The 23,302-nt window shown below is 38.9% G+C and overlaps 3 protein-coding genes across 3 annotated transcripts; all 3 read right to left on the reverse strand.

Annotated features, from left to right (window-relative positions):
- Nucleotides 1–455: 455 nt before the first annotated feature.
- On the reverse strand, nucleotides 456–7,249 carry LOC108680024 (superoxide dismutase [Cu-Zn], chloroplastic). Its single transcript, XM_047881064.1, has 7 exons — nucleotides 7,199–7,249; nucleotides 5,952–6,078; nucleotides 5,077–5,139; nucleotides 3,374–3,776; nucleotides 2,830–2,859; nucleotides 2,514–2,695; nucleotides 456–1,126 (listed from the first exon to the last, which is right to left on the reverse strand). Exons 1-7 carry the CDS (start codon nucleotides 7,201–7,203, stop codon nucleotides 872–874), a joined length of 1,065 nt encoding a protein of 354 aa, XP_047737020.1. The 5' UTR covers nucleotides 7,204–7,249; the 3' UTR covers nucleotides 456–871.
- A 1,397-nt stretch (nucleotides 7,250–8,646) lies between these two features.
- On the reverse strand, nucleotides 8,647–19,191 carry LOC108680025. The gene is made up of 10 exons (XM_018168781.1): nucleotides 19,015–19,191; nucleotides 16,270–16,416; nucleotides 15,008–15,937; nucleotides 14,050–14,421; nucleotides 13,405–13,567; nucleotides 12,969–13,229; nucleotides 11,918–11,997; nucleotides 11,007–11,157; nucleotides 10,640–10,820; nucleotides 8,647–9,833 (listed from the first exon to the last, which is right to left on the reverse strand). The coding sequence occupies exons 1-10, from the start codon at nucleotides 19,189–19,191 to the stop codon at nucleotides 8,786–8,788; spliced, it is 3,510 nt and encodes a 1,169-aa protein (XP_018024270.1). The 3' UTR covers nucleotides 8,647–8,785.
- Nucleotides 18,912–21,745, reverse strand: LOC108680027. The gene is made up of 2 exons (XM_018168788.2): nucleotides 21,553–21,745; nucleotides 18,912–20,367 (listed from the first exon to the last, which is right to left on the reverse strand). The coding sequence occupies exons 1-2, from the start codon at nucleotides 21,736–21,738 to the stop codon at nucleotides 19,714–19,716; spliced, it is 840 nt and encodes a 279-aa protein (XP_018024277.1). The 5' UTR covers nucleotides 21,739–21,745; the 3' UTR covers nucleotides 18,912–19,713.
- Nucleotides 21,746–23,302: the final 1,557 nt, after the last annotated feature.

The following is a 23,302-nucleotide window of genomic DNA, read 5'->3' on the forward strand; positions in this document are numbered from 1 at the left end:
CCACGTATAATTTTAAATGCTCTCTGTTGCGTACAAACGTCCTCAGGTTGCAACACTAAATAGTTTACGTATAATTTAAGTTGAAAGTTATGTTCCCGGAAAGTGATATACGGCGGTAGAGGGTTAACTTCACTTCTTGTTGTTTGTCTGTCTTCCACAAATCTTATAATCGATATTTAACACACTTTTACCTGTCCAAAAGATCTGAAATTTTGCACACTTGCCTCAAGCCGACCACAAGCATGAATCAATTGATAGAATAAAAAATCTAAATAATGAAAAAATTAGAAATTAAAAATAAATAAGAAGTTCATTCTACATGTGTAACATCGGAGACACCGGCCTCTTTGGAAGTGTAGTCTTCAAAAAGTAATTTTTCTGACAGAGATCAGGCTGGTGGGCGCATTTGTCGCCACAAGTCACCCAACTATGAAAAAAAGTAATTTTTAAACGCATATTATTTCTAAGCGCACATGTAAATTTTATTTTCCCAATGAGGAAGGGAGGTAATAACCAACGAAGTCGATATTATTCATTGTTATCCCATTTGAATTTATCTCATTCTTCCAAGTTATCTCATTCAAAGTTATCTCATCCAAAGTAATCCCATCCAAAGTTATCTCATCCAAAGTTATCTCATCCAAAGTTATCCCATCCAAAGTTATCTCATCCAAAGGTAAGTCATCCAAAGTTATCTCAACATCTGTCATTCTGCTTCCGTTTTGTTGTCGGACTGGCAGAATTCTAATCCAAACATATTTACATTGAGATTTCAGTCATGTTGAAACCATTTTCAACATGATTGAAAACATTGCTGAAAATTTCAGTCATGTTGAAACCATTTCTTTTAGGAGGTTATGGAATTTGAAGCTCAAAGTAAACCAATCACACCACATCCAACTCTGCCGCCAGCGTTGCCGGTGGTCTTGCTGGTCTTGTGTTGCCCACGTCCCAGGTCGTCCCTCTGCTCGTGGACGACAAAGGCTCGTCCCACGACGCTGTAGGGTCCCGCTAGCGTCACCATGTGGTCCTTGATGTCCACCGCCGCCACTCCCGACGCGTTCGCCCTGATGTTGCCCAAGTCACCGACGTGGCGGACGGGGTCTTGAGGACCTCCGTGGTCAAGCTGGGACGAGGAAAGGCGTTCAAGTGATGCTATATAAATGAGTATAACTCAGTACTCACTGCAGTGAGTGACATTTTCTCGTCGACGAAAACTTGAGGTCACGGACGGACGGACGGACAGACAGACAGACGGACATGGCGAGCACAATAGTGCATTTTTACCATAAATGAGAAAATGCGCTAAAAAATCAGAAACTCCTGTAGGAATTATTTATCGAATAATGCGCAATTATTTTTTTTATTCGTCAAATAGATAAGTTAAACATATATGATTGTTTTTTGTTATCCTAATATCCACATAGAAAACTCTCGTCTTCCGAGAGGGGTAACTGTGCTATTTTTAGCGTATTTCTCATTTATGGGAAAAAAGCGCTATTGTGCTCGTCATGTCCGTCAGTCTGTCTGTCTGTCTGTCCGTGACTTCACGGACGGGCGGACGATAAAATGAGCTCTCTGTCACTTACTGCAGTGAGCACTGATCTAATTTTATTACAACACTTCTTTTTAACTTCCCTTTTTTTTGTTTGTCTGCCTGCCACAAATCTTATAATCAATATTTAACACGTCCAATCGATCTGAAATTTTGCACACTTGCGCAAAGTCGAAGACAATGCATGCATCAATCGACAGAATATTAAATTTTGAAAATTAAATAATATATATTTTTTTAATTTGAAAAAATAATTTTATCTTATACAAATCTTATAGTCGATATTCAACACACTTCTTCCTGTGCAATCGCTGAAGTTTTGCACACTTGACTTAATTCGGAGACAATGCATGAATCAATTGACACAATAAATAATTTTTGAAATTTAATTTTTTTCATATATTAAAATTAAAAAAATTAAAAATTAATTTTTTTTAATATATGGTAGTAAAATTAGAAATTCATTGTAGATATGTAACATCGGAGACGCTCTATCCTTTAGTAGTGTTGTCTTTAAAAAGTAATTTTTTAACGCATATTATTTTATAGTAAGTTGGCAATTTTTCTCGTACAGTTAATTGGTAGCTGTTTTTGTGCAGTTGGTTGGTAGCTATCTACGCAACAGTTTCAATTTTCTGTGACAATTTTATTATATTGTGATTGAAAGTCGGTCACGTTAAAACATCGTCATTTTAAGAAAAAAAACGTTAAACAATTTTGACTCACAGATAATATTACGATCGAAATGTGACTGAGCCCCTAAATCCTTTCTCTCAAGCCCAACAAGTACACCTACACGTCCTAAAACGATCGAATAAAATAAGTTTTTCATTCCGATTAATTATAAAATACTTGACTTTTATCTTATATAGGCGGTTACCAAGAACATTTGATGGTCATTTTTAAACATATTGTTTTAGTTTTTTTAGGTTATTTGAATACATAATTATCATCTCACCCCAAACGGGTTGTAGTGGCCACCCGTCTCCACGCACCCGTTAGACACGTCACCCTTCTCGTGCACGTGTAACCCGTGACGGCCCGGGCTGAGACCCGAGATGGAACCCGTGATATGGGTTATACCTGCGGGGTATGGAGGAAGAGTGAGACCCGTGACAGAACCCGTAATATGGGTTATGCCTGCGGGTGCGGGGGAAGAGTGAGACCCGTGACAGAACCTGTGATATGGGTTATACCTGCGGGTGCGGGGGAAGAGTGAGACCCGTGACAGAACCCGTGAAGTTATACCTGCGGGTGTGGGGGAAGAGTGAGACCCGAGATGGAACCCGTGATATGGGTTATACCTGCGGGTGTGGGGTAAGAGTGACCCGTGATATGAGCCATCCATCCCTACGTTGTTGGGTAGGAGGGAGAAATGCCGGAAGTATTCTTATATTAAGATTCGATATGTCCAATCGTCATTCAATCATTCAATTATTTTGAATCACAAATTTTAAATTGAAATACTTTACATTCTCATGAAAGATATATTATCGTTTGAAGTTATTTAAAACGAGAAATAGTTAAATTTATAGTTTTTATTTCTATTCTCTGTTCATTCGCTAGCGCGTATAATGTCAATCTACCATCGATTCTTCTATTGAAGTCATTTTTTGTGTAAATGTGTCGGAGCGATTTAATTTATATCAAATTTTCATGTTCCCCTCTCGGCGGTTGGGAAAACAAGAATCCAGTATAGGGGAATCCAAGAGTCTCCCCTGGATAGGGATGGGGCATTCACCTGCAAGGGATCTCATCAGTTACCTCGGATCGTGGGCGGATCGTGGGGGGGCTGTTCACCTGTGGGGGGCTGTTCACCTGCGGGAGGCTGTTCCTGCCGAAGCTTCAAAGTCCCCGTGACATTGGGCCCCGAGATAATGACCGTGGCCTCCCTAGGGCTGTCGACCCCCGACGGGGAGCCTGGAGGGCTGTCGGACTCTGACGGAGGACGTGTAGTGGCATCGACCACTGACGGAGGACTTGTAGTGCCGTCAGCCGCAGACGGGGAGTCTGGGGGGCTGTCATCCCCAGACGGTGAGTCTGTGGGGCTGTCAGCCCCAGACGGTGAGTCTGCGGGGCTGTCAGCCGCAGAGCCTGGGGAGCTGTCAGCCTCTGATTGGGGGCCTGGGGGGCCGTCGGCACCTGACGCGGAGCTTAGCGGGCTGTCCTCTGCTTGACGAAAACGTTCTTGGTTGGTCGTCTGGCTGGCGCGTATTGCAGCCTAAAAAGTAATATTGACAAACAAATAATCGTAATGATGAGAGTAATTAATTAAATGAAACAACTAATTCAAGTGGTGCTCAAGTACATCACGCGGTGCCAAATTGGGGATCGAGCCGACCAAAGAAGGTCACCTCTGAAGGCGAAATCCCCAGAATAGCAGCGTATAATACGTGCGAAACGGCGTGGAGAACGCAGAAACGTTTTCAGGTGTTGTGCTCTCTCTACGTTTTCAGACGTAGAGAGAGCGTTTTCAAACGTTCTAACTCTCTCCACGTTTCCGGGTGTTGTGGGAGTCCGCTGACCTCCAGACCCTCTTGCGTTCACACTTCCACTTACCCTAAATGTGTTTACCCTCGTAATTAATGATTTCCGATCAGGAACCCCACCTGAAGGACGAATACGGAACCTAGTACGGAATGCACATTGAGTAGCAATGATGGAACGGCCATTAGAAAAGTACGCCTCGACAGCAAACGCACGCTGCTCACTTGTCCAATGCATAATGACAACTGACTAGGCGGTAAACAAAACTTCATGGGCTTGCCTTTCATTTGAAATACTTTTCGTCGTTTCCCTACAACATCTGGCTGCTGGGCGCGAAATACAAAACAGGAAGTTTCGGTGTACCACCCTGTATATACATACATACATGAATCATCAGAACTGGTTTCTAAAAGCAGTGTCGTTCGCCGCAAGTTTATTTTATACCAAATTAACAGGCAAGGTTGTCATTTCTCAAAATATTTGTTTTTCGAAGACGTTTCTATCACACTTTTGACGGGTTTTTTTACTTATATAATAAATAGTTTAATTAGTGTTAGCTATAATTGAAAAACAATTAATAAGAATAAGTTAATTGAATGCGTCCACTATTCAGAAAATAAATGGGCCTTTGTGTCCGAAGACAGACAAAATTTTTGTCGGTGACATTTATACGTACTTTTTTCACGCCAAACTAGCCCAGAATGACCCACGCCAGGATCAAAGTAACATCGTTATTTGGACAAAGTCCCACTCATTTCTTTGAGTTGACATATAATAACTTACTGCGGTGGCCGGGTGTAGCAGACGGATGCCGTTATCAGTTGGTGGTGAGCCGAAGAGCAGAAACTGAAGAATAAACGAATAAAAAATAAAAATAAAAAGAAAACCCAGAGTAATGTGTAGGTCAAATTGTTCAAATAGAGACACACTTCTATACCCACAAAACTAGCCCAGAATGACCCACGCCAGGAACAAAGTAACATCGTTATTTGGACAAAGTCCCACACATTTCTTTGAGTTTATATATAACTTACTGCAGTGGCCGGGTGTAGCAGACGGATGCCGCTATCAGTTGGTGGTGGGCCGAAGAGCAGAAACTGCAAAATAAACGAATAAAAAAGAAAATAAAAAGAAAACCCAGAGTAATGTGTAGGTCAAATTGTTCAAATAGAGACACACTTCTATACCCACAGAACAAGCAGTGAGCAGAAATAGCACTGATTTGCGCTTCTGAGGGGTCACATTAAGAATGGATGGCCCAAACTAATCAAAAAATTTATCGCCATTCGGACATAGTATCACTCAGTTCTCTGGGTGTCTAATCAAATAATTCATTATTATAATTATTATCAAATAATAATTATTATAATTATCCAATCATAATCATGGAGATGTCGAACATTACAAGAGATTTTAATACTGCACGAAAAAAATAATAATATATAATAAGTTGTTCGCAATTGGTTCAATGTCTTCATTAACTGCTTATTCTTCTTAAATTAACTTTTCCCTTCTAAAGAATGAATATTCAATGCAAAAATTTTATTCTCAAATGCAAAATGCTAAAATAGTTATATTATTATGTTATTTATTATATTATATAATATAGTATATTATTATATTATAATATTTAATACAAAACGATCATACTATCATTTTTAATGCAGACTTCGATTGCAACATACATTCCCTCTTCCCATCCAATGCACGACAGCGACTTTAACTTCTCTCTTTAGATCAGAACTTTCTTACATCATGCCTTTCTATTCTAAATCGTCTCTTGCTAAATACAATTCTTTCCGCCTTATAGTTGTGATATTAGTGATAGTATTTCTATATATTACAGTTAAACTATAAGTGCGCATGTCTGTATTGCTAATAAATAATTCTTATATGTATTACTGCTGACCTGAGGTACGCCCCCAGCGGTCGTGAAGAAGAGCTGTGGTGGTGGTTGACTGCTGAGAACCACAGCCTGCAGCGGCGAAGACTGCGGGGCGGCGCCCCAGGAAAGCAGCAGAAGCAACAAAAGGCGCCTGTAAAAACAGCCGTTAGAATGGAAATAAGATAAAGATCTCCGCCTCCAGTATGATTAAGAAGCAATGTATATTAGAGTGTTTATACTAAGTTATAAGATGATTGTAGTTTATTTTAATTTATGATCGAATCGATGGTATTTAGCGTAGAATTCATTTATTCCTTTACACTTATACATTAAATTCAAGCTGTTTACCTTGATTTCCGAGCTATTACTATAATTTTTTGGAGTTCAAATCGCCAAAGATCGTTTCTTAATGAATTGAACTAATGTAAGTAAGACATGTAATGTTTCGAACCTGGCGCGCAGAAGCAGGTTCTCCGTTTGCAAATTTTGGACGCAACGACTTGCGAAATCTCGTGAACTTACATGGTTTTCTGTCATAGAAGACAGAAGAATAAACATCAGTTCTTATGAGACCGTAGTTGCATGAATAAATTAATTACTTACACTGACGTTCACAAAATAGAAAAAAAATTAATCGGAATAATTGAATTAATTTTTTACTGACAGTTGTGATACAAATACATACAAATCCAACATGACGTTGTAACTTGGCAGCGGTGCAACGAATTATCTTCTTATTGCTAGAGCAGAACCACATTTGCGTCTTTTGCATCTCGTAGTTTTCTTCACAAAGTAATTCAGACTTCAGAAAGACTACCTCTCAACCTTCGGTTATGTGGCAATACACATAAGATCTGCATATAATTTAAAATCTTGATGAAAGATTTTAAATTGAATCAATTCAAAAATCAATTGACATGAATCAATTGACAGAATAAATAATTTGGAAAACAATTTTTATATATTAAAAAAATTGAAAAATATATTTATTTAATATTCAAAAATAAAATGAGAAATTCATTGTACATCTGTAACATTGGAGACACTGGATTCTTTAGAAGTGTTGTCTTTAAAAATTAATTTTTAAACGCGGCGCATCAAGCGACGGAAATCGAAACATGAACTAACAGGTGGACATGATATTAGTGATGGAGGGAGGGTATAAGATGCACGAAAGTATTAATTGAGCAGAAACAATATTTGAATAAAATAAAATGTTGAGCTAGATAATAACAATGTTTTCGTGGGACACAATGGACCAAAGATCTCACCTCATCCCTGATGTAGTCTCACAGGTAATGCAGCTGTAGCAGTCAGACCAGTTCCTTTAGTAGCCGTCAGAAGATGGGTGCTGGTTTGTCTTGCCCACTGTACCGAGAACCGCTATAAGAATAATGATTTGTCTGTGTTGGTACAACGTTGATGAGCCGAGTTTTTTTTAAATAATATTTAGGGCGTCGCTCCTTGTAAACCTCAGCTACAAATAGCTGCATGCCTGCGCGCTCGGTTCAAAATTATAGGTCTCTGAATGCGCATTGAGAAAAATTACATATGCAAAAACCAATTTCTTTCAATGATGTCAATGAAATAATGTCAAAAATATGAAACATCTACGGTTTTTTAAATTGGATTTTCAGTCAGCGCCTGGTTTTTTTTCCTCTTAAAATTGAGATTTTTCTTATTTGATTTCAATTAAAGCCTCTTTATGAATTATTTTGGTGTTAAAAAAAATTGTGGTCATATGTATTTATGTTTTCCTTTGAAAGGTATTTCTATCATGAGCGGACAAGCAGAAAACTGTAAGTTTTTATATTAGACGGCGACGTAATTTTTCCAGTATTTTCTGTAAAAAATTTCTATATTACTGCTTGCAAACACAGTCCAGTACGCTTGTTGACACGATTCTCGTTAAAGAAAAACATTAAAGAAATTTTCATTTGCGATTTGAAGTGAAATATGAGATGCTTTCAGCTCAGTTGTTTATTTCGAATTAGCAGTCACACACGCAATAATTTAGAACGGGGCTTTCATTGCTGAGTTACTATAATTATTATTCTACGTAGCAGTTATCCTGGTGTTTGGTTCAAACGAACTTCGACGGCACGTTACACATACTATAAGTTTGATAGCAAGCGAAAAATAAATAGACACGAAAAAGGATGAGAACGGATATAAATGACTAAGCACTCGATTCGTCACTGATTGATTTTAAATATGAGTTGAGAAGAGTTATCGCAGTGATCCACTTGCGTGATTAAAATGGGACTAGATTAATCTATAGTTCCATCACCAGCATCACAAATGTTTGTGATGGCAGGCTGTACAATGTGAATTTATATGTCCATTCTATGATTTTACGCCTCACTGGTTTCATTCTTTACATTCTATTACGGGTATTGTAAGCGTGTTTACATTGAGAAAAATTTGTGCGTCCAATTTTCATCCTATCTAAGTTCTCTCTATTTTTTAATTCCAGAAGAAATGTGATTATTATTATTTAATCGGATTACAAAAGATGCATCAATTTCGATTATATTGACCGGAAGTTTGCCAGAACCTCCTCCACTTCCAGGAAGATGAAAATAATAATTTGGAATTAGACACCCTTCGTCTGGAAACTAGAAAACCTTTAAATTGGAACTCGTCGTCATCCCTTTAAATATGCTAGCATAAATTAAAGTTTAAATCGCGTAGGAGCTCATGAAAGAAATGCATCATAGAAGTTCTCGAATCTTTACTAAGTGATGGTGACAGGCATATTATCTTATTATTATTATTACAATATTATATATTCATAAGGATATTATCAGTTCACTGCAGTTGTGGTGTCTGAAGCCAGAACCCTATTCTACGGCTCTTCAATTTCTTAATTCAAAATCCCTTGGACTTTTTTTCACATCCTCCCTTGACTCTAATTCAACTTTCAACGGCCGAAATTCGAGAGAATTTTCATCAGTGGAATTCAACTTAACCTCTCCAAGCGGCAAGCTTCCTGGAACATCATCGCCTATAGAACTGTTATCATTAGTTATAGGTATAACTGCAGTAACATTGACAATCCGTTGAGTATCATTGCTGAACTGACCGCTTGGATCAGCAATAACGGTAGCATTGGTGGCGCTAGAGACATTACTTGAAGCATTAACAGAATTATCATCGGTCTCTTCTTGCAGAAGATTTGCATCCTGATAATCCTGCGAATATTCGTCGTATTGATCTGGCCAGTCGTCTTCTCTGAAACTCGGAAATCGTCGCTGGGGAGTGCCGTAGTTTCCGGAAACGATGTCCGGATCCGTGTACCAAGCCGGAATGGCGTCGTCGTCATCGGTGTTGCCACTTGCCGAGGCTTTTCTATCGGCTTTAACGCCATTTACGGTGTCGGTTGCCCGATTTTCTTCCAAAGCTTGGAAACGAAGTAGAGGCCTTAAAGCTTCGGTGCATGCGTGGGGTAGCCTAACTTCGGTTAGGGACTTTGGATTGAAATCCCGTAAAGTGAGACTTTGACTTGGAATCTCAGGAGGCGGTCTGGAACTTAGAGTTTTTTCAATATTGAAGCTCAGATCGCTTAAAACTTGCAACTGATTTCTCGCGTACCCGTAAAGATCTTTCGCTGAAGTCAGCAACTGATCTACTAAATCCTTCCTGTCGCCGAGAGCTGTCCAAGTGGTAGAAATCAGGTTGTTCTGAACCTGAGCAACTCTTCCTGCAACAGCCCCTAGTCTGTCAGAAGTGGAGTTGACACCTCTGACAACCTGGATCCAGGCTTCCATCAAGGTGTTGTCCATATTAGGACTGACGCGAGTGAGGTGGTAGCCGTAAGGACTTGTTACCATGGATGTGTTTTGGCTGCCCATTTTGTGAACAAGTTGCCGAAGCTCGCCCAGCTGCTCCCTGTTGTATTGCTGCCTGGAAATTCAATATAAGGATCTGAGCTTTGATATTGACGATGGTTAATAGTATTGATGCCAATCTTTGAATTAAACTTTCACTATACGATCACCTTTACGCTGAGGCTACTAACCAAGTGGAAGTGATATTTTTGAACGAAATAAATGTTTACATGAGTAATATTTTTCTAAAAAATTGTGTCAATAAATTAATCTCATATTTTTTGGTCATGCCATAAATTATGCAGATAGGAGGTTTCTGACCTCATCACATGATGAGGTCAGATGAGGTGATGAGGTTTCCCCATGTCGCCTCAAGAACAATTTTGACTAAGTAAATATTAACATTTTACAGATTCATAATCCCTTCTCTTCCCCTTCCCCGCCGATTGCATGAGCACCATCACTACTGGGTTAGCGGAGCCATAGTAATTAGAACGTTGAAAAAATTTAAGATATTCTATATTGAGTGTTTACGAAAGAAGTAAAGATAGTTCAGGCTCTTGTTAAAGTGGGTGCCCCGCTGTTATAATAATAAGAAAATAACGACAGCGTTAAATAATATCGGCGCTTGATAAGCCATGTTGTCCTGTCGCCGATTCTTGACCAACCGGTCACCTCGCCGATATAGACTAAAATTTCTCAACTAGTTTCGGGTCTCGAACCCCTCCCTAGCTAGGTGCTAAAATCTTGGTAATCTTAACCAGTCGGTCATCCCGTCGAGCACTAGTAGTGGTTGGGGAAGCACTAGTATATCCTCACCCTAGTTCGATGATAGTGACGATCCGATCGAGGATGTCGGCGATTTTGGCCGCAACTACTCACCCTAGTTCGATGCTAGTGACGATCTTGTCGAGGATGTCGGCGATTTTGGCCTCGACGAGCGGTTCCTCGTCCTGTATGCGGTGGCAGGACGCGATGAAAACATTTTGTGCGTGCAGGATCGACGTGTAGGAGTTCTCAACCAGATTCTCCAGCTCCTGCAGCTCCGAAGCCAGCGACTGTCCTGTAATTCAGAGATGTCCGTTTCTTCGTTCAAATTGATTGAAAAATTTTATTTGCATCATCATTTGATGAGAAAAAGTTTTCAGCATCATTTGAATGGAGTATATTAAGAAATATTTAATGAAATTAGAGTTAGAAAAATCATCGATAATTTGATGAAAGTACATATAAGGGGTGTTGGACGTGCCATTGTCGGGGTCTGAGTTGATAAGACCAAGCAGCGCAGCGAAGCGTCGGTGCAGCAGCTGCAGCTGGTCTAGCCCCTCCGTGGTCTGCTGGCGGATAGACCGACGCAGGTCTTCGCTTGCAGACAATACAGACCGCAGCAGCACCTTCACCTGCACGTTTATATATTATATAGAATACATACATTGTATAGCATAATGTAGCCTACGTATATGACAACCTTTACCTGTAAGTTTATACATCGTATTGGTGAAGAAAGTCAAGCATATCTGATAGAATATTAAATATATATGGATAATATAAGATCATTTCGGTGAAAAAATTATATCGTTTTATGTGTATTTCTCGAAGTTTGTTTGTGTATGAGTAGGTGTGTGTGTGTGTGTTTGGAGTAAGAGATTTATAAAAACTGTTTGGGCGAAACAGAATTATGTTTGAGAATTAAAATCGAGAGCAAAACATGCAGTCGTGATCATCTTGCGCATGATATGATGCTCCAAATTTGTTTTAACACTGAGTTGTGTATATGTAATATATCTCATTTATTAGCAATATTTGGAGGTACAAATTATAAAGCTTGACTATTTCAAGAGGTTTAACTATCCAGTGAGAAATAGCTTGAGACAAAAAATCCTGTTTGGAAGTTTGACGAAACTTGCGACAAAATCTATTAAGAGAAATGTGGATCTTTTAACTTACAAAACTTTGATAATTATAAATTCTCATTAGTTATTAAATATTAAACGTCCAGCTCTTAATCCACGTCTGATATCCACGATGAACACAACTGATAGTCACAAAAGCCCCCTCTGTTATATAACGTTATAACAAAACCCACCTCTGTTATATAACGTTATAACAAAACCCACCTCTGTTATATAACGTTATAACAAAACCCACTACCAAGCCCACCTCGGATAAGGCAGCGACAGTTGACACGTCAGGGGAGCAGGTGGGTTGACTAGTTCTGTCCATAGCAGCCCACTGCCCGTCTGAAATTGGTACTCAGTATTACCCTCTTGTTACTCAGTATTGCCCTCTTGTTGCTTAGTATTACCCTCATGTTACCGTAACAAAAATAGCTATACAGGAGGAATAATTTGAGGCATAAATGTTACCCTTATGCGGAGGTTACCCTAACAGGGACAGCGTACTGGCGGATTAATGTGCACAATATTACCCCAAAGCGAAGATTACCCTGAGAGTAACTGCGGTATGGGTGGATTAATAAGATGCACAATGTTACCCCCAAGACAAGGTTTACCCTGACAGTAGCTGTGTTACGGGCAGGATAACAATTTTATAAAATTAACACGATCAAAAATTAGATAAAAAATGTCGCTTCGGGCACAAAATGGCAAAGTCATTAGAAGAAACCTACTTAAAGAACCAACACCAATGATTATATTACCCATTTTTTGCCACAGAGATTGAACTTGTCAACACGGGTAGCCAAAACCTAGCAAAGTAGAAGTTTTATTAAACAAAAAAATGTAACTCGTTTATTATAATGCAACTATTTTTCTTGACAAGAAAGTTCACTAATTCACCAGATCTTATAAATTCACCAGATCTTATTTGACGTTTTTTTTAAATTTTTGCTGAATTTGCGATGTAAGAAAACTAATTATAACAGCAATTATTTTCTCCAGTATGTCTCAGGCTTGCTATAATAACCAGTTTTGGGCACAGCCCGCTAATCCGCTAACCGCTAATTAGCAAAGCTGTCGTTTTCCTTAGCCCATGGCTGACCACTTCAACATATGTACGTCAACCAATCACGTCTTGTGTAACCTATCACGTCTATAGCTTCACAAGACGTCATGATTGACGTACATATGTTGAAATAGTCAGCCATGAGTGTGGCACAGCGACTAAAGAAAACTTCAGCTTCGATAATTAGCGGTTAGCGGATTAGCGGACTGTGCCCACCACTGCTAATAACTAGTTTAATTAGCCTCACTGCTACTAGATGTGGCGGCAGCGACAGACGCGTGCTCTGCAGTGCCCCTGCTAGGGGCGCCGCTAGTGCCCTTCCTCGCCCCCACACGGAGGTGCTTCGACGAACTCGTGTCTTTATCTTCATCGTTGTTGTTATCGTTATCTACGCCGGTGTTTTCGTTGCCATCTTTGTGGTTATCGCTGTTTGACTTGCTGTTATCGTTCTTGTTGCAGATGCAAGTTTGTTCTTTAAGCTGCAACGTTAAATTGCGCTGTATCGTGGCTGTGAATAAAAACCACGAATAAAAATTATTAGTGAGCATATTTAAAGGATAAAATCGTAAGACATAATAAATTACTAAATTAATTTAAATAACCAAATAACCTAATGTTATTTAAGATATTGAGTTAAGATTTATTCAAGAGTTGAGCCAAAGTTGATTACGATTTCAACTCACTGGCTTGTTCAAGGATCAGCTGAGTGAGGACCCTGTGTTGATTTCTGAGTTCAACTTCTGACGTGTGGATGACGTCAGCGAGGGACGTCGTAACGTCGCTGTTGATCGACGCACGAAGAGCGGCAAACGAACGCGTCAACGATTTTTCCAGACGTTGTGCTATCTGAAAAAAATTGAACACCAAATTATGGGAAAGTTAAAAAAACTTATAGTAACACAAATTTAAAGTACAAAAAAATTATAGTGACTCGGAAAAAATTGATTTAAACTTTGCGCTGCGCGTCAAAATTCGGGAGCCAGGAAGACGTTGAATACAAATGTGCGTTTGACGTTGCTCGAGACATTGAGGAAAATTTGTAATGTAAATTGACTAATAATCACAGCAGAAGCTTAACAATTAGCGTTTAATAATTATTACATTCAAACCTGCATGCAAGAGTTGAATGTAATAAACTCACCAAACAACAGCCAAACTCAGTCAAACTCTCCAAACAACAGCCATTCAGAACTCTCCAAACAACAGCCATTCATAACTCCCCAAACAACAGCCATTCATAACTCTCCAAACAACAGCCATTCATTACTCACCAAACAACAGCCATTCATAACTTACCAAACAACAGCCATTCATTACTCTTCACTCACCTCTTCAATAACAAAATCCTGCATGGCACACGGCTGCTGTTGTTGCAGCTGCTGCCTTTGCTGATGCAGTAGTTGGTTCTGCTGTTGATAATTCTGTTGCTGATTTGGCATTAGTTGTTTATTCTGTTGCTGCTGCTGTTGCTGTTGGAACCTTCGTTGATATTGTCGCTGCTGTTGCTGTTGATAACGATTTCGCAGCTGAGACATAGATCTGTTTTCCTGTTGAATGCCCGTGAGAGCATCGTCTGCCGGTGGAGGACGATGTGTTGAATTCGTTTCAACCTGAGAAACATTGACGTGACCAACTGTTGACGAGTTGACTTGCCCAGGCGAGTCCGTTACGTCGAAGCGTTCTAGTTGCGTCACCAGCGACTAGAAAATCAAAATTAATCATAAAAAATCGAAATCAATCCTACAGAATTGAAATTAATCGTAATAATTTATACCAATCGTAAAAAATCTATACCAATCGTATAAAATCGAAATCAATCGTAAATAATCTAAAACAATCGGATAAAATCTTAATCGATTACAAATAATCGAAGCCAATAGTATAAAATCAAAACCAATCACTGCCTCGACTGGCGTAGGTAGCGGAAACTATTGCAGAAATGTTGAACAATGTTTTCTTACGATATGTACGAAAATATATGTCTATTTTTGCAGCGACAACTTCTATAAAGACAACTTTTGTTATATAAACGCCGTAATTATAATAATGACGAATAATAACATCATAATTGAATATAAAAAATAATGTTTAAATAAACGTATAATAGTCGTGATGACATCAAAGAATTAATGAACTACGAAGTACATCGTTAGACGTTACCAAACACTGCTAAACTGAAGGATATATCTGAGATTTATTAATTAATAGCAGAAAAAATTAATTAGGATTAGGCTCGATATAAAAAAATATCGATTCTTATGTCTCCACTTGATGATGAAGACTTGCCTGCGTGTCCCTGATGGTGGACTTGATGATGAAGACTTGCCTGCGTGTCCCTGATGGTGGACTTGATGATGAAGACTTGCCTGCGTGTCCCTGATGGTGGACTTGATGATGAAGACTTGCCTGCGTGTCCCTGATGGTGGACTTGATGATGAAGACTTGCCTGCGTGTCCCTGATGGTGGACTTGATGATGAAGACTTGCCTGCGTGTCCCTGATGGTGGACTTGATGATGAAGACTTGCCTGCGTGTCCCTGATGGTGGACTTGATGATGAAGACTTGCCTGCGTGTCCCTGATGGTGGACTTGATGATGAAGACTTGCCTGCGTGTCCCTGATGGTGGACTTGATGATGAAGACTTGCCTGCGTGTCCCTGATGGTGGACTTGATGATGAAGACTTGCCTGCGTGTCCCTGATGGTGGACTTGATGATGAAGACTTGCCTGCGTGTCCCTGATGGTGGACTTGATGATGAAGACTTGCCTGCGTGTCCCTGATGGTGGACTTGATGATGAAGACTTGCCTGCGTGTCCCTGATGGTGGACTTGATGATGAAGACTTGCCTGCGTGTCCCTGATGGTGGACTTGATGATGAAGACTTGCCTGCGTGTCCCTGATGGTGGACTTGATGATGAAGACTTGCCTGCGTGTCCCTGATGGTGGACTTGATGATGAAGACTTGCCTGCGTGTCCCTGATGGTGGACTTGATGATGAAGACTTGCCTGCGTGTCCCTGATGGTGGACTTGATGATGAAGACTTGCCTGCGTGTCCCTGATGGTGGACTTGATGATGAAGACTTGCCTGCGTGTCCCTGATGGTGGACTTGATGATGAAGACTTGCCTGCGTGTCCCTGATGGTGGACTTGATGATGAAGACTTGCCTGCGTGTCCCTGATGGTGGACTTGATGATGAAGACTTGCCTGCGTGTCCCTGATGGTGGACTTNGTGAACAATGTAATGTGAGTGAACAATGTAATTTGAGTGAACAATGTAATGTGGTGAACAATGTAATATGAGTGAACAATGTAATGTGAGTGAACAATGTAATGTGGGTGAACAATGTAATGTGAACAATGTTCTCGAGAACATCAGAGCGAACAATGTTGCAGTTACGCTATGAGGGACAGTATTATTATCAATTTTTGCTACAAGAATTTGTATGTATTATAAAATATATTTACAAGTAATTTTATTATTATTTTCTTTTTGAATTGAGCGAGAAATTTTCACTTATTTAAGCTTTGGAGGGATCGACAGCTGACCTCCTGAGCTGACGTGGCTGACAGCTTACTGAGCTGCTGATCTAAGCTGAGCTCGAGCGCTGACAGCCGAGAACCGAGCTGACCGATGCTGGCACTCAGCTGCTGCAGCTGATGGTTAACGCTGCTGCTGCTGGCAGCTGCATGCACCTGATGTGGGAAGTGTCAGGTGACAAGATACGTAAAATACGCAACGTATAATGCGTAACTATAATAGCGTATAATACGCAATGTATTAGACGTAACTATAATAGCGTATAATACGCAATGTATTATACGTAACTATAATAGAGTATAATACGCAATGTATTATACGTAACTATAATAGCGTATAATACGCAATGTATTATACGTAACTATAATAGCGTATAATACGCAATGTATTAGACGTAACTATAATAGCGTATAATACGCAATGAGAAGATAATATAGCGTAATTATCAATAATTTAATATATTTAAATACGATAAAACACCATCTTAAATTTACATATGTCAATAGGAAAAACTTATTATTCATCAAATCTAGCTGTTTAATATTTCAAATTTTACGGATTAAAAATTAATTGCACATCCGTTGAGAACAAACCAACCAGCAAATGAAGTTGAAACAACGTTTTATCATCAACGTTTTTTTAACGACAGATGCCTAGTGGGCATTTAAACCGTTATTAAAATACGATATAAATTAAACAATTTATTACTTCGGACGCAGCGTGCCTGGCTTCAACTGCAGCACCTCTGGTGACCAGCACCAGCAGCAACACGTGTAACAACCTGGGTTGTAGCACGTGTAACAACCGGGGTTGTGGCACATGTAACAACCGGGGTTGTACGTAGCATCCTTGTTCGTTACAAAACCGGTGTAACTTTCTTCGCTTCGTTGTAATTTCTTGCCACCACCTGAGATTGGTGTTACACTTGGTGTCCATGTGACACATTGAGATTGTGTTATATATATGAACCTTGTAACACAAGACGTTGGTGGTGATGTCATAAATGTAAGCCTTGTTATAGAAAATGTTCGTGATGTTGTTATGTATTAACATTCATCAGTGTAATGTTTCGCACCAACATCTGTTGTGATGAGAAACGCGAGATTCTCATTGATCTGCAAATGAATAATGAAAAGCAACTTAGGCTTCATTCAGACTATGCCCTCACACTCTTACCCTCACCACCACCCCTCACCACCACCCCTCACCACCACCCCTCACACTCTTACCCTCACCACCACCCCTCACCACCACCCCTCACCACCACCCCTCACACTCTTACCCTCACCACCACCCCTCACCACCACCCCTCACCACCACCCCTCACACTCTTACCCTCACCACCACCCCTCACCACCACCCCTCACCACCACCCCTCACACTCTTACCCTCACCACCACCCCTCACCACCACCCCTCACCACCACCCCTCACACTCTTACCCTCACCACCACCCCTCACCACCACCCCTCACCACCACCCCTCACACTCTTACCCTCACCACCACCCCTCACCACCACCCCTCACCACCACCCCTCACACTCTTACCCTCACCACCACCCCTCACCACCACCCCTCACCACCACCCCTCACACTCTTACCCTCACCACCACCCCTCACCACCACCCCTCACCACCACCCCTCACACTCTTACCCTCACCACCACCCCTCACCACCACCCCTCACCACCACCCCTCACACTCTTACCCTCACCACCACCCCTCACCACCACCCCTCACAACCNTGTTTACTTGTGTGCCGTATTGTTTGCCTGTGTGCCGTATTGCTTAATTGTGTGCCGTATTGTTTGCTTGTGTGCCGTATTGTTTGCTTGTGTGCCGTATTGTTTGCCTGTGTGCCGTATTGTTTACTTGTGTGCCGTATTGTTTACTTGTGTGCCGTATTGTCTTCTTGTGCGCCGTATTATTTGCCAATGTGCCGTATTTTTAGTTATGTGCCGTATTGTTTGCCTGCGTACCGTATTTTTTGTTTGTGTGCCGCATTCTTTGTAAACCTGCGTACCGTATTGTTTATTTGCGTTTTTGTATATGACTGTAAACCGTATGATATTCCATTTGGTGGTACGTGTAATTTGTACACAGCATGCAAAGTTATTTATTGACAGTATTTTTCACGTTAAATGTTATAATCAAAATTGAACGAGGAAACAATCACCACTTTTAGTATAACAAATTTAACAATCTTTTAATTCGCATATTCTGATCAGTTTTATTTCTTATTCTCCAATTAAGAAGCACTATGTTTAATTCATGAACTTTTGAATTTCAAGTTTAAATACTCAAGGTTGATGTCGTAAGCTAGAAAAGCACTTGTAAAAGAAGCAATACTTCAAAACTTAATCTTCCCTAATAATCGCGCTGGTCGATCTTGCACATGCACCTCTCCCCACCACTGCTAGAGGGTAACTGAAGTCCTATGAGCCCTCAACCCTCAACCCTCAAGCAAATCTCTATCGTATATACGTACATACATTTATTTCCCCTTGTGATATAAGCGTAATGAGAAATTTTTGATTATATATAATAATGGATTACTAGACGCTGGCAGTAAATAAAATATATTTGAAAAAATGTTTCTTTTCCTTTATTTATAAAAAAAACACAACAATACAATTAAATTATAATGTAAACCTAAAATTAAAAAATATGCATCTTACTTGAAATTAACCATATTAAATGATCAGTATGCAGCTTCATGCGCCGCAGCATTCCCCACGCATCCGAGTGTTGATACCCGCATGTGATGATGCGGATGATGAAGTGGATGATGAATGATGAGGGTAATGATGAAGTGGATGAGGGTAAAATAAGTGATGCCCTCGGGCAGCGTCTTGCCCACAATACCCTCTCTTGTGCCCTCAGCGTCGGCATCAAACAAATCACCGGCGGCCTGAGCTTGATGCTTGAGCATTATAACTCAAGTGTTAATAAGTAGGTTTGCGAGAACTCGCGCTATTTTCGTCTACAAAAACTGCGTCAAAAGTTGTCCATATATGACTTGTAAATTTTATAACTCTACAAAAATGTGTCAACTGTTGCATTATATCACTTATAGCAGTAAATGGATCATATTGTCCTAATGGTGATACAGTTGTTTCGCAGTTGACCCAGTTGGGATAGATGTCCTAATAGTGACACAGATACGCCATTTCCCGGCCAAACTGTGTCGAGATGACCCACCGTATTTTGCACTTCGTTCTCCGTATTTTTCAACATGGAAATTTTCAATTGATAATTTTCCATGTGTAACCTTGTCTTCAGTTCAGAGTCTCGCTTTGATTGATGCGGTCTACGCTCCATTGATATGCACTCATGCACTGATATATGCATGAAACGAACGCACAAGTTTATTAACTTCGTCATGTGCAATAATTTCATCACAGTTGAACCCCGATTCAACCTATGAATGTATAACACAAATTAAACATTTTTTTTATATCCGAGCAAGGTATTGGTTTTGATGATGGAGATATTTGATATTTATACTTTTCCTGCTATTTACGTCTGTACTTGATAAGTTGCTGATGTACTTTTTTGTTACTTTAGTAAAATTTGTAGGAAGTAACTTGTCTTGAACTGCATCCGCTCGGTCAACTTCTTTTTCCAAGTAAAACGAATCTATGATCTTGATATTTTGAATCTCTTTACAGTTTTTATTTTGAGCTTTGATTTTGCGTGGAGTTGCATGAGTAATTTCCCCTTTTCCTTCAGGCGATCGAATTCCAATCAAAGAGATTTTTCTGTGAGTATGAATTTCCGCAAAAATCCCGTCAGAAAAATTTTCTATATTCAAATTTTCACCCTGGTTTTTTCCGTAAATATTTCCTTCACGCCCAATTTTTTCAACCGGACCTGCGGTATCAGATTCGACATGGAATCCGATACAAGTTTTTTCACTTGTATTATCCAACGTATTATCCTGATCTGGAACAGAATCCTCTTTTGCAAGGAATCCTGTAGAGGATGCGAGAGATTCCTTTGAACTTGACCTCGCCACTTCAGAAAATCCCTTAGGATCAACAAGTGAGTCAAAGGAAGGCGGAGGAACTTCATCGACCATCAGGGCCTCATAGCTCGGAGGATCGTCCTGCTCAAAAAATGTTATATTTTCTATCATTATGGTTTACAAATCGTGTATACATCTTTATTTGACAGAAAATTCTCACAGATTTTTTTTTTACACATTTCATTCTTTCACACATTCTTCACATACATTTTTTCACAGAATTTTTTACACAATCATTTACACACTTTTTTTTACCATTCGACAGAATTTTTTAGCAATCGACAATCCCCAACAGAGGATACTTATATCTTTTTATCTAACGCAACGAGCATATAGAATTTGAAAGGGTATTTTAATTAATTAATTTGAAAGGGTATTTTCACAACAATATTTCATCAGTCAAATGGCAATATCTTGTCTGACAAAACATCCACTTAGATAATTTTACAAGAGCTACTTTCTCAACAAAACTTTTGTTAATCCAATGTTACAATTTCCTCCCCCGGGCCTCTGATTCATTATTTTTCGTATACACTATTAATGTTTTTAATGAATGTTTTTATTGGGTTATAGCTAAAGACAAAGGTGTTATCAATATAGAACGAATTATTCATGGAGTTATAAGCAACACTAATGACTTATCATGATAGTGGAAACTCTTATCAGCATGACTTAAGATAAAGTCAAATAGAATATGGAACTGAAGCTTCTTAAGTGCGTTAATTGCTTATTAAATATTAGTTTGACATTTTTATATTGTGAGCACCAAATTACATTTTAATATTCAACTACAATTAAAAGGTTAACGAAATGTTTGAAGAAATTAAAATTTTGATCCATCCTAAACCGTTCTGACTTCACAGCCTCGACGTTGCCAGACAGTAATGTTGGACCGTCAATAATCCTCAAATATTTTTTATATATGCCTAGGTAATTTCTTTTTAGGTATTTCTTTTTAGGTAATTTTTAAAAGTAATTTCTTGTTAGGTAATTTCTTTTAATGTAATTTCTTTTCAGGTAATTATTTTTATGTAATTTCTTTTTAGGTAATTATTTTTATGTAATTTCTTTTTAGGTAATTCTTCTTAGATAACTTATTTTTAGTAATTCTTTTTTGATAATTTATTTTTAGGTTATTTCTTTTAATGTAATTTCTTTTTAGGTTATTTCTATTTTGCTAATTTCGTTTAAGCTAATTTTTTAGGTAATTTCTTTTTTGGTAATTTTTTATGTAATTTCTTTCCATGTAATTTCTTTATAACTCACAATTTCTTTAACTTCAGACACTGAAGCTTCAGAAGTTCGTGAGAATTCTTCTTCTGCTTCACGTGGCCGGCGTGCTGCGATGTTGGCCACGCGCTCGTGGTGCAGCAGCGTCATGAACACAAGCAGCACCAACAGATGAGTCATCACCGCCATCACCACCAGCACAAACGCGGTGGTGTAGGTCATACCCAGCGCCTGGTGTGGTGTAGGCATCACTCAGTAAAATATAAGGTCATATCGTCCAAATAAGGATACATTTTTATTAACATAGGACAAACAGAGATCCAAATAATGATACATTTTCATTAAGACAACGCGTGCAGAGAACGGACGTAACACTGATACTCGCTTTTGCCGGGCAAAAATGGGTCAGGGTGACCCATATAAGGGCGAGAAGCTGTCTCTTATACACATCTAGATGTGTATAAGAGACAGGGACGTACCGTGGGGGTACACGCGGGCCGTACCGTGAGGCTACATGCGGGACGTACCGAGGGGGTACCCGTGGGACCTACCGTGGGTGAGGGCTGGCCTTCCACACGTGGGACGTACCGTGGGTGTACACGTGGGACGTACCGTGGGTGAGGGCTGGCCCTTTACACGTGGAACGTACCGCGGGGGTACACGTGGGACGTATCGTGGGTGAGGGCTGGCCCTCAAGCACGGAGCCCAGCAGCCACGTGCCCGCCATGCCCAGCAGCACGTGCCCGCTGCTCAGCGGGGCACGGCGCCTGCCTCTGCACGTGCAATAATTCATTTAATTAATTATGTAAAAAATCTACGTGTATTAATTAATTTAATTAATTAAGTAAAAAAATCTACGTGTTTTAATTTAATTAATTAATTCAGTAAACAATTCTACTTGTATTAATCAATTTAATTAATTCAGTGAAAAATTATACGTGCATTAATTAATTTAATTATTTCAGTAAAAAATCTACGTGTATTAGTTAGTTTAATTAATTCAGTAAACAATTCTACGTTTATTAATTAATTAAATTAATTCAGTAAACAATTCTACATTTTTAAGCGATTTAATTAATAATTAAATTTTACGTGTATTAATCAATTTAATTAATTCAATGAAAAATTCTACGTTTATTAATTAATTTAATTGATTCAGTAAAAAATTAAACGATTATTAAGTAAATTAATTGATTCAGTAAAAAATTCTATGCTTATTAATTAATTTAATTGATTCAGTAAACAATTCTACGTTTATTATTTAATTAAATTAATTCAGTAAACTATTCTACTTGTTTTAATCAATTTAATTAATAATTAAATTCTACGTGTTTTAATCAATTTAATTAATTCAGTAAAAAATTCTACGTTTATTAATTAATTTAATTGATTCAGTAAAAAATTCTATGCTTATTAATTAATTTAATGGATTCAGTGAAATATTATTAATATATTTAAATAATTCAGTAAAGAATTATTCTACGTGTATTAATTAGTTTAATTAACTAAATAATCAATTCTACATGTATTAATTAATTCAATGCATAATTCGTTAGGAAACAATTATCATTGTTTCGTGATTTGGCTTAATTAAAATACCTAGTTCAATTGGTAATTCATATCTTTTGCATCGATCAATTAGAATTGGTGAATAATCTCTCCAATTATTCATATCCAGGCAGGTAACATAAAAATGAAGTGTGAATTTTAAACTTTTATCTGGGCCTCTATATGATAATCATCAAATTTTGCCATAAAATAATTAATGATTTTAAATTATTTAGCA

This window comes from Hyalella azteca, unplaced genomic scaffold (genome assembly GCF_000764305.2).
Source record: "Hyalella azteca isolate HAZT.00-mixed unplaced genomic scaffold, Hazt_2.0.2 contig907, whole genome shotgun sequence".
In the NCBI taxonomy this organism is placed as follows: Eukaryota; Metazoa; Arthropoda; class Malacostraca; order Amphipoda; family Hyalellidae; genus Hyalella; species Hyalella azteca.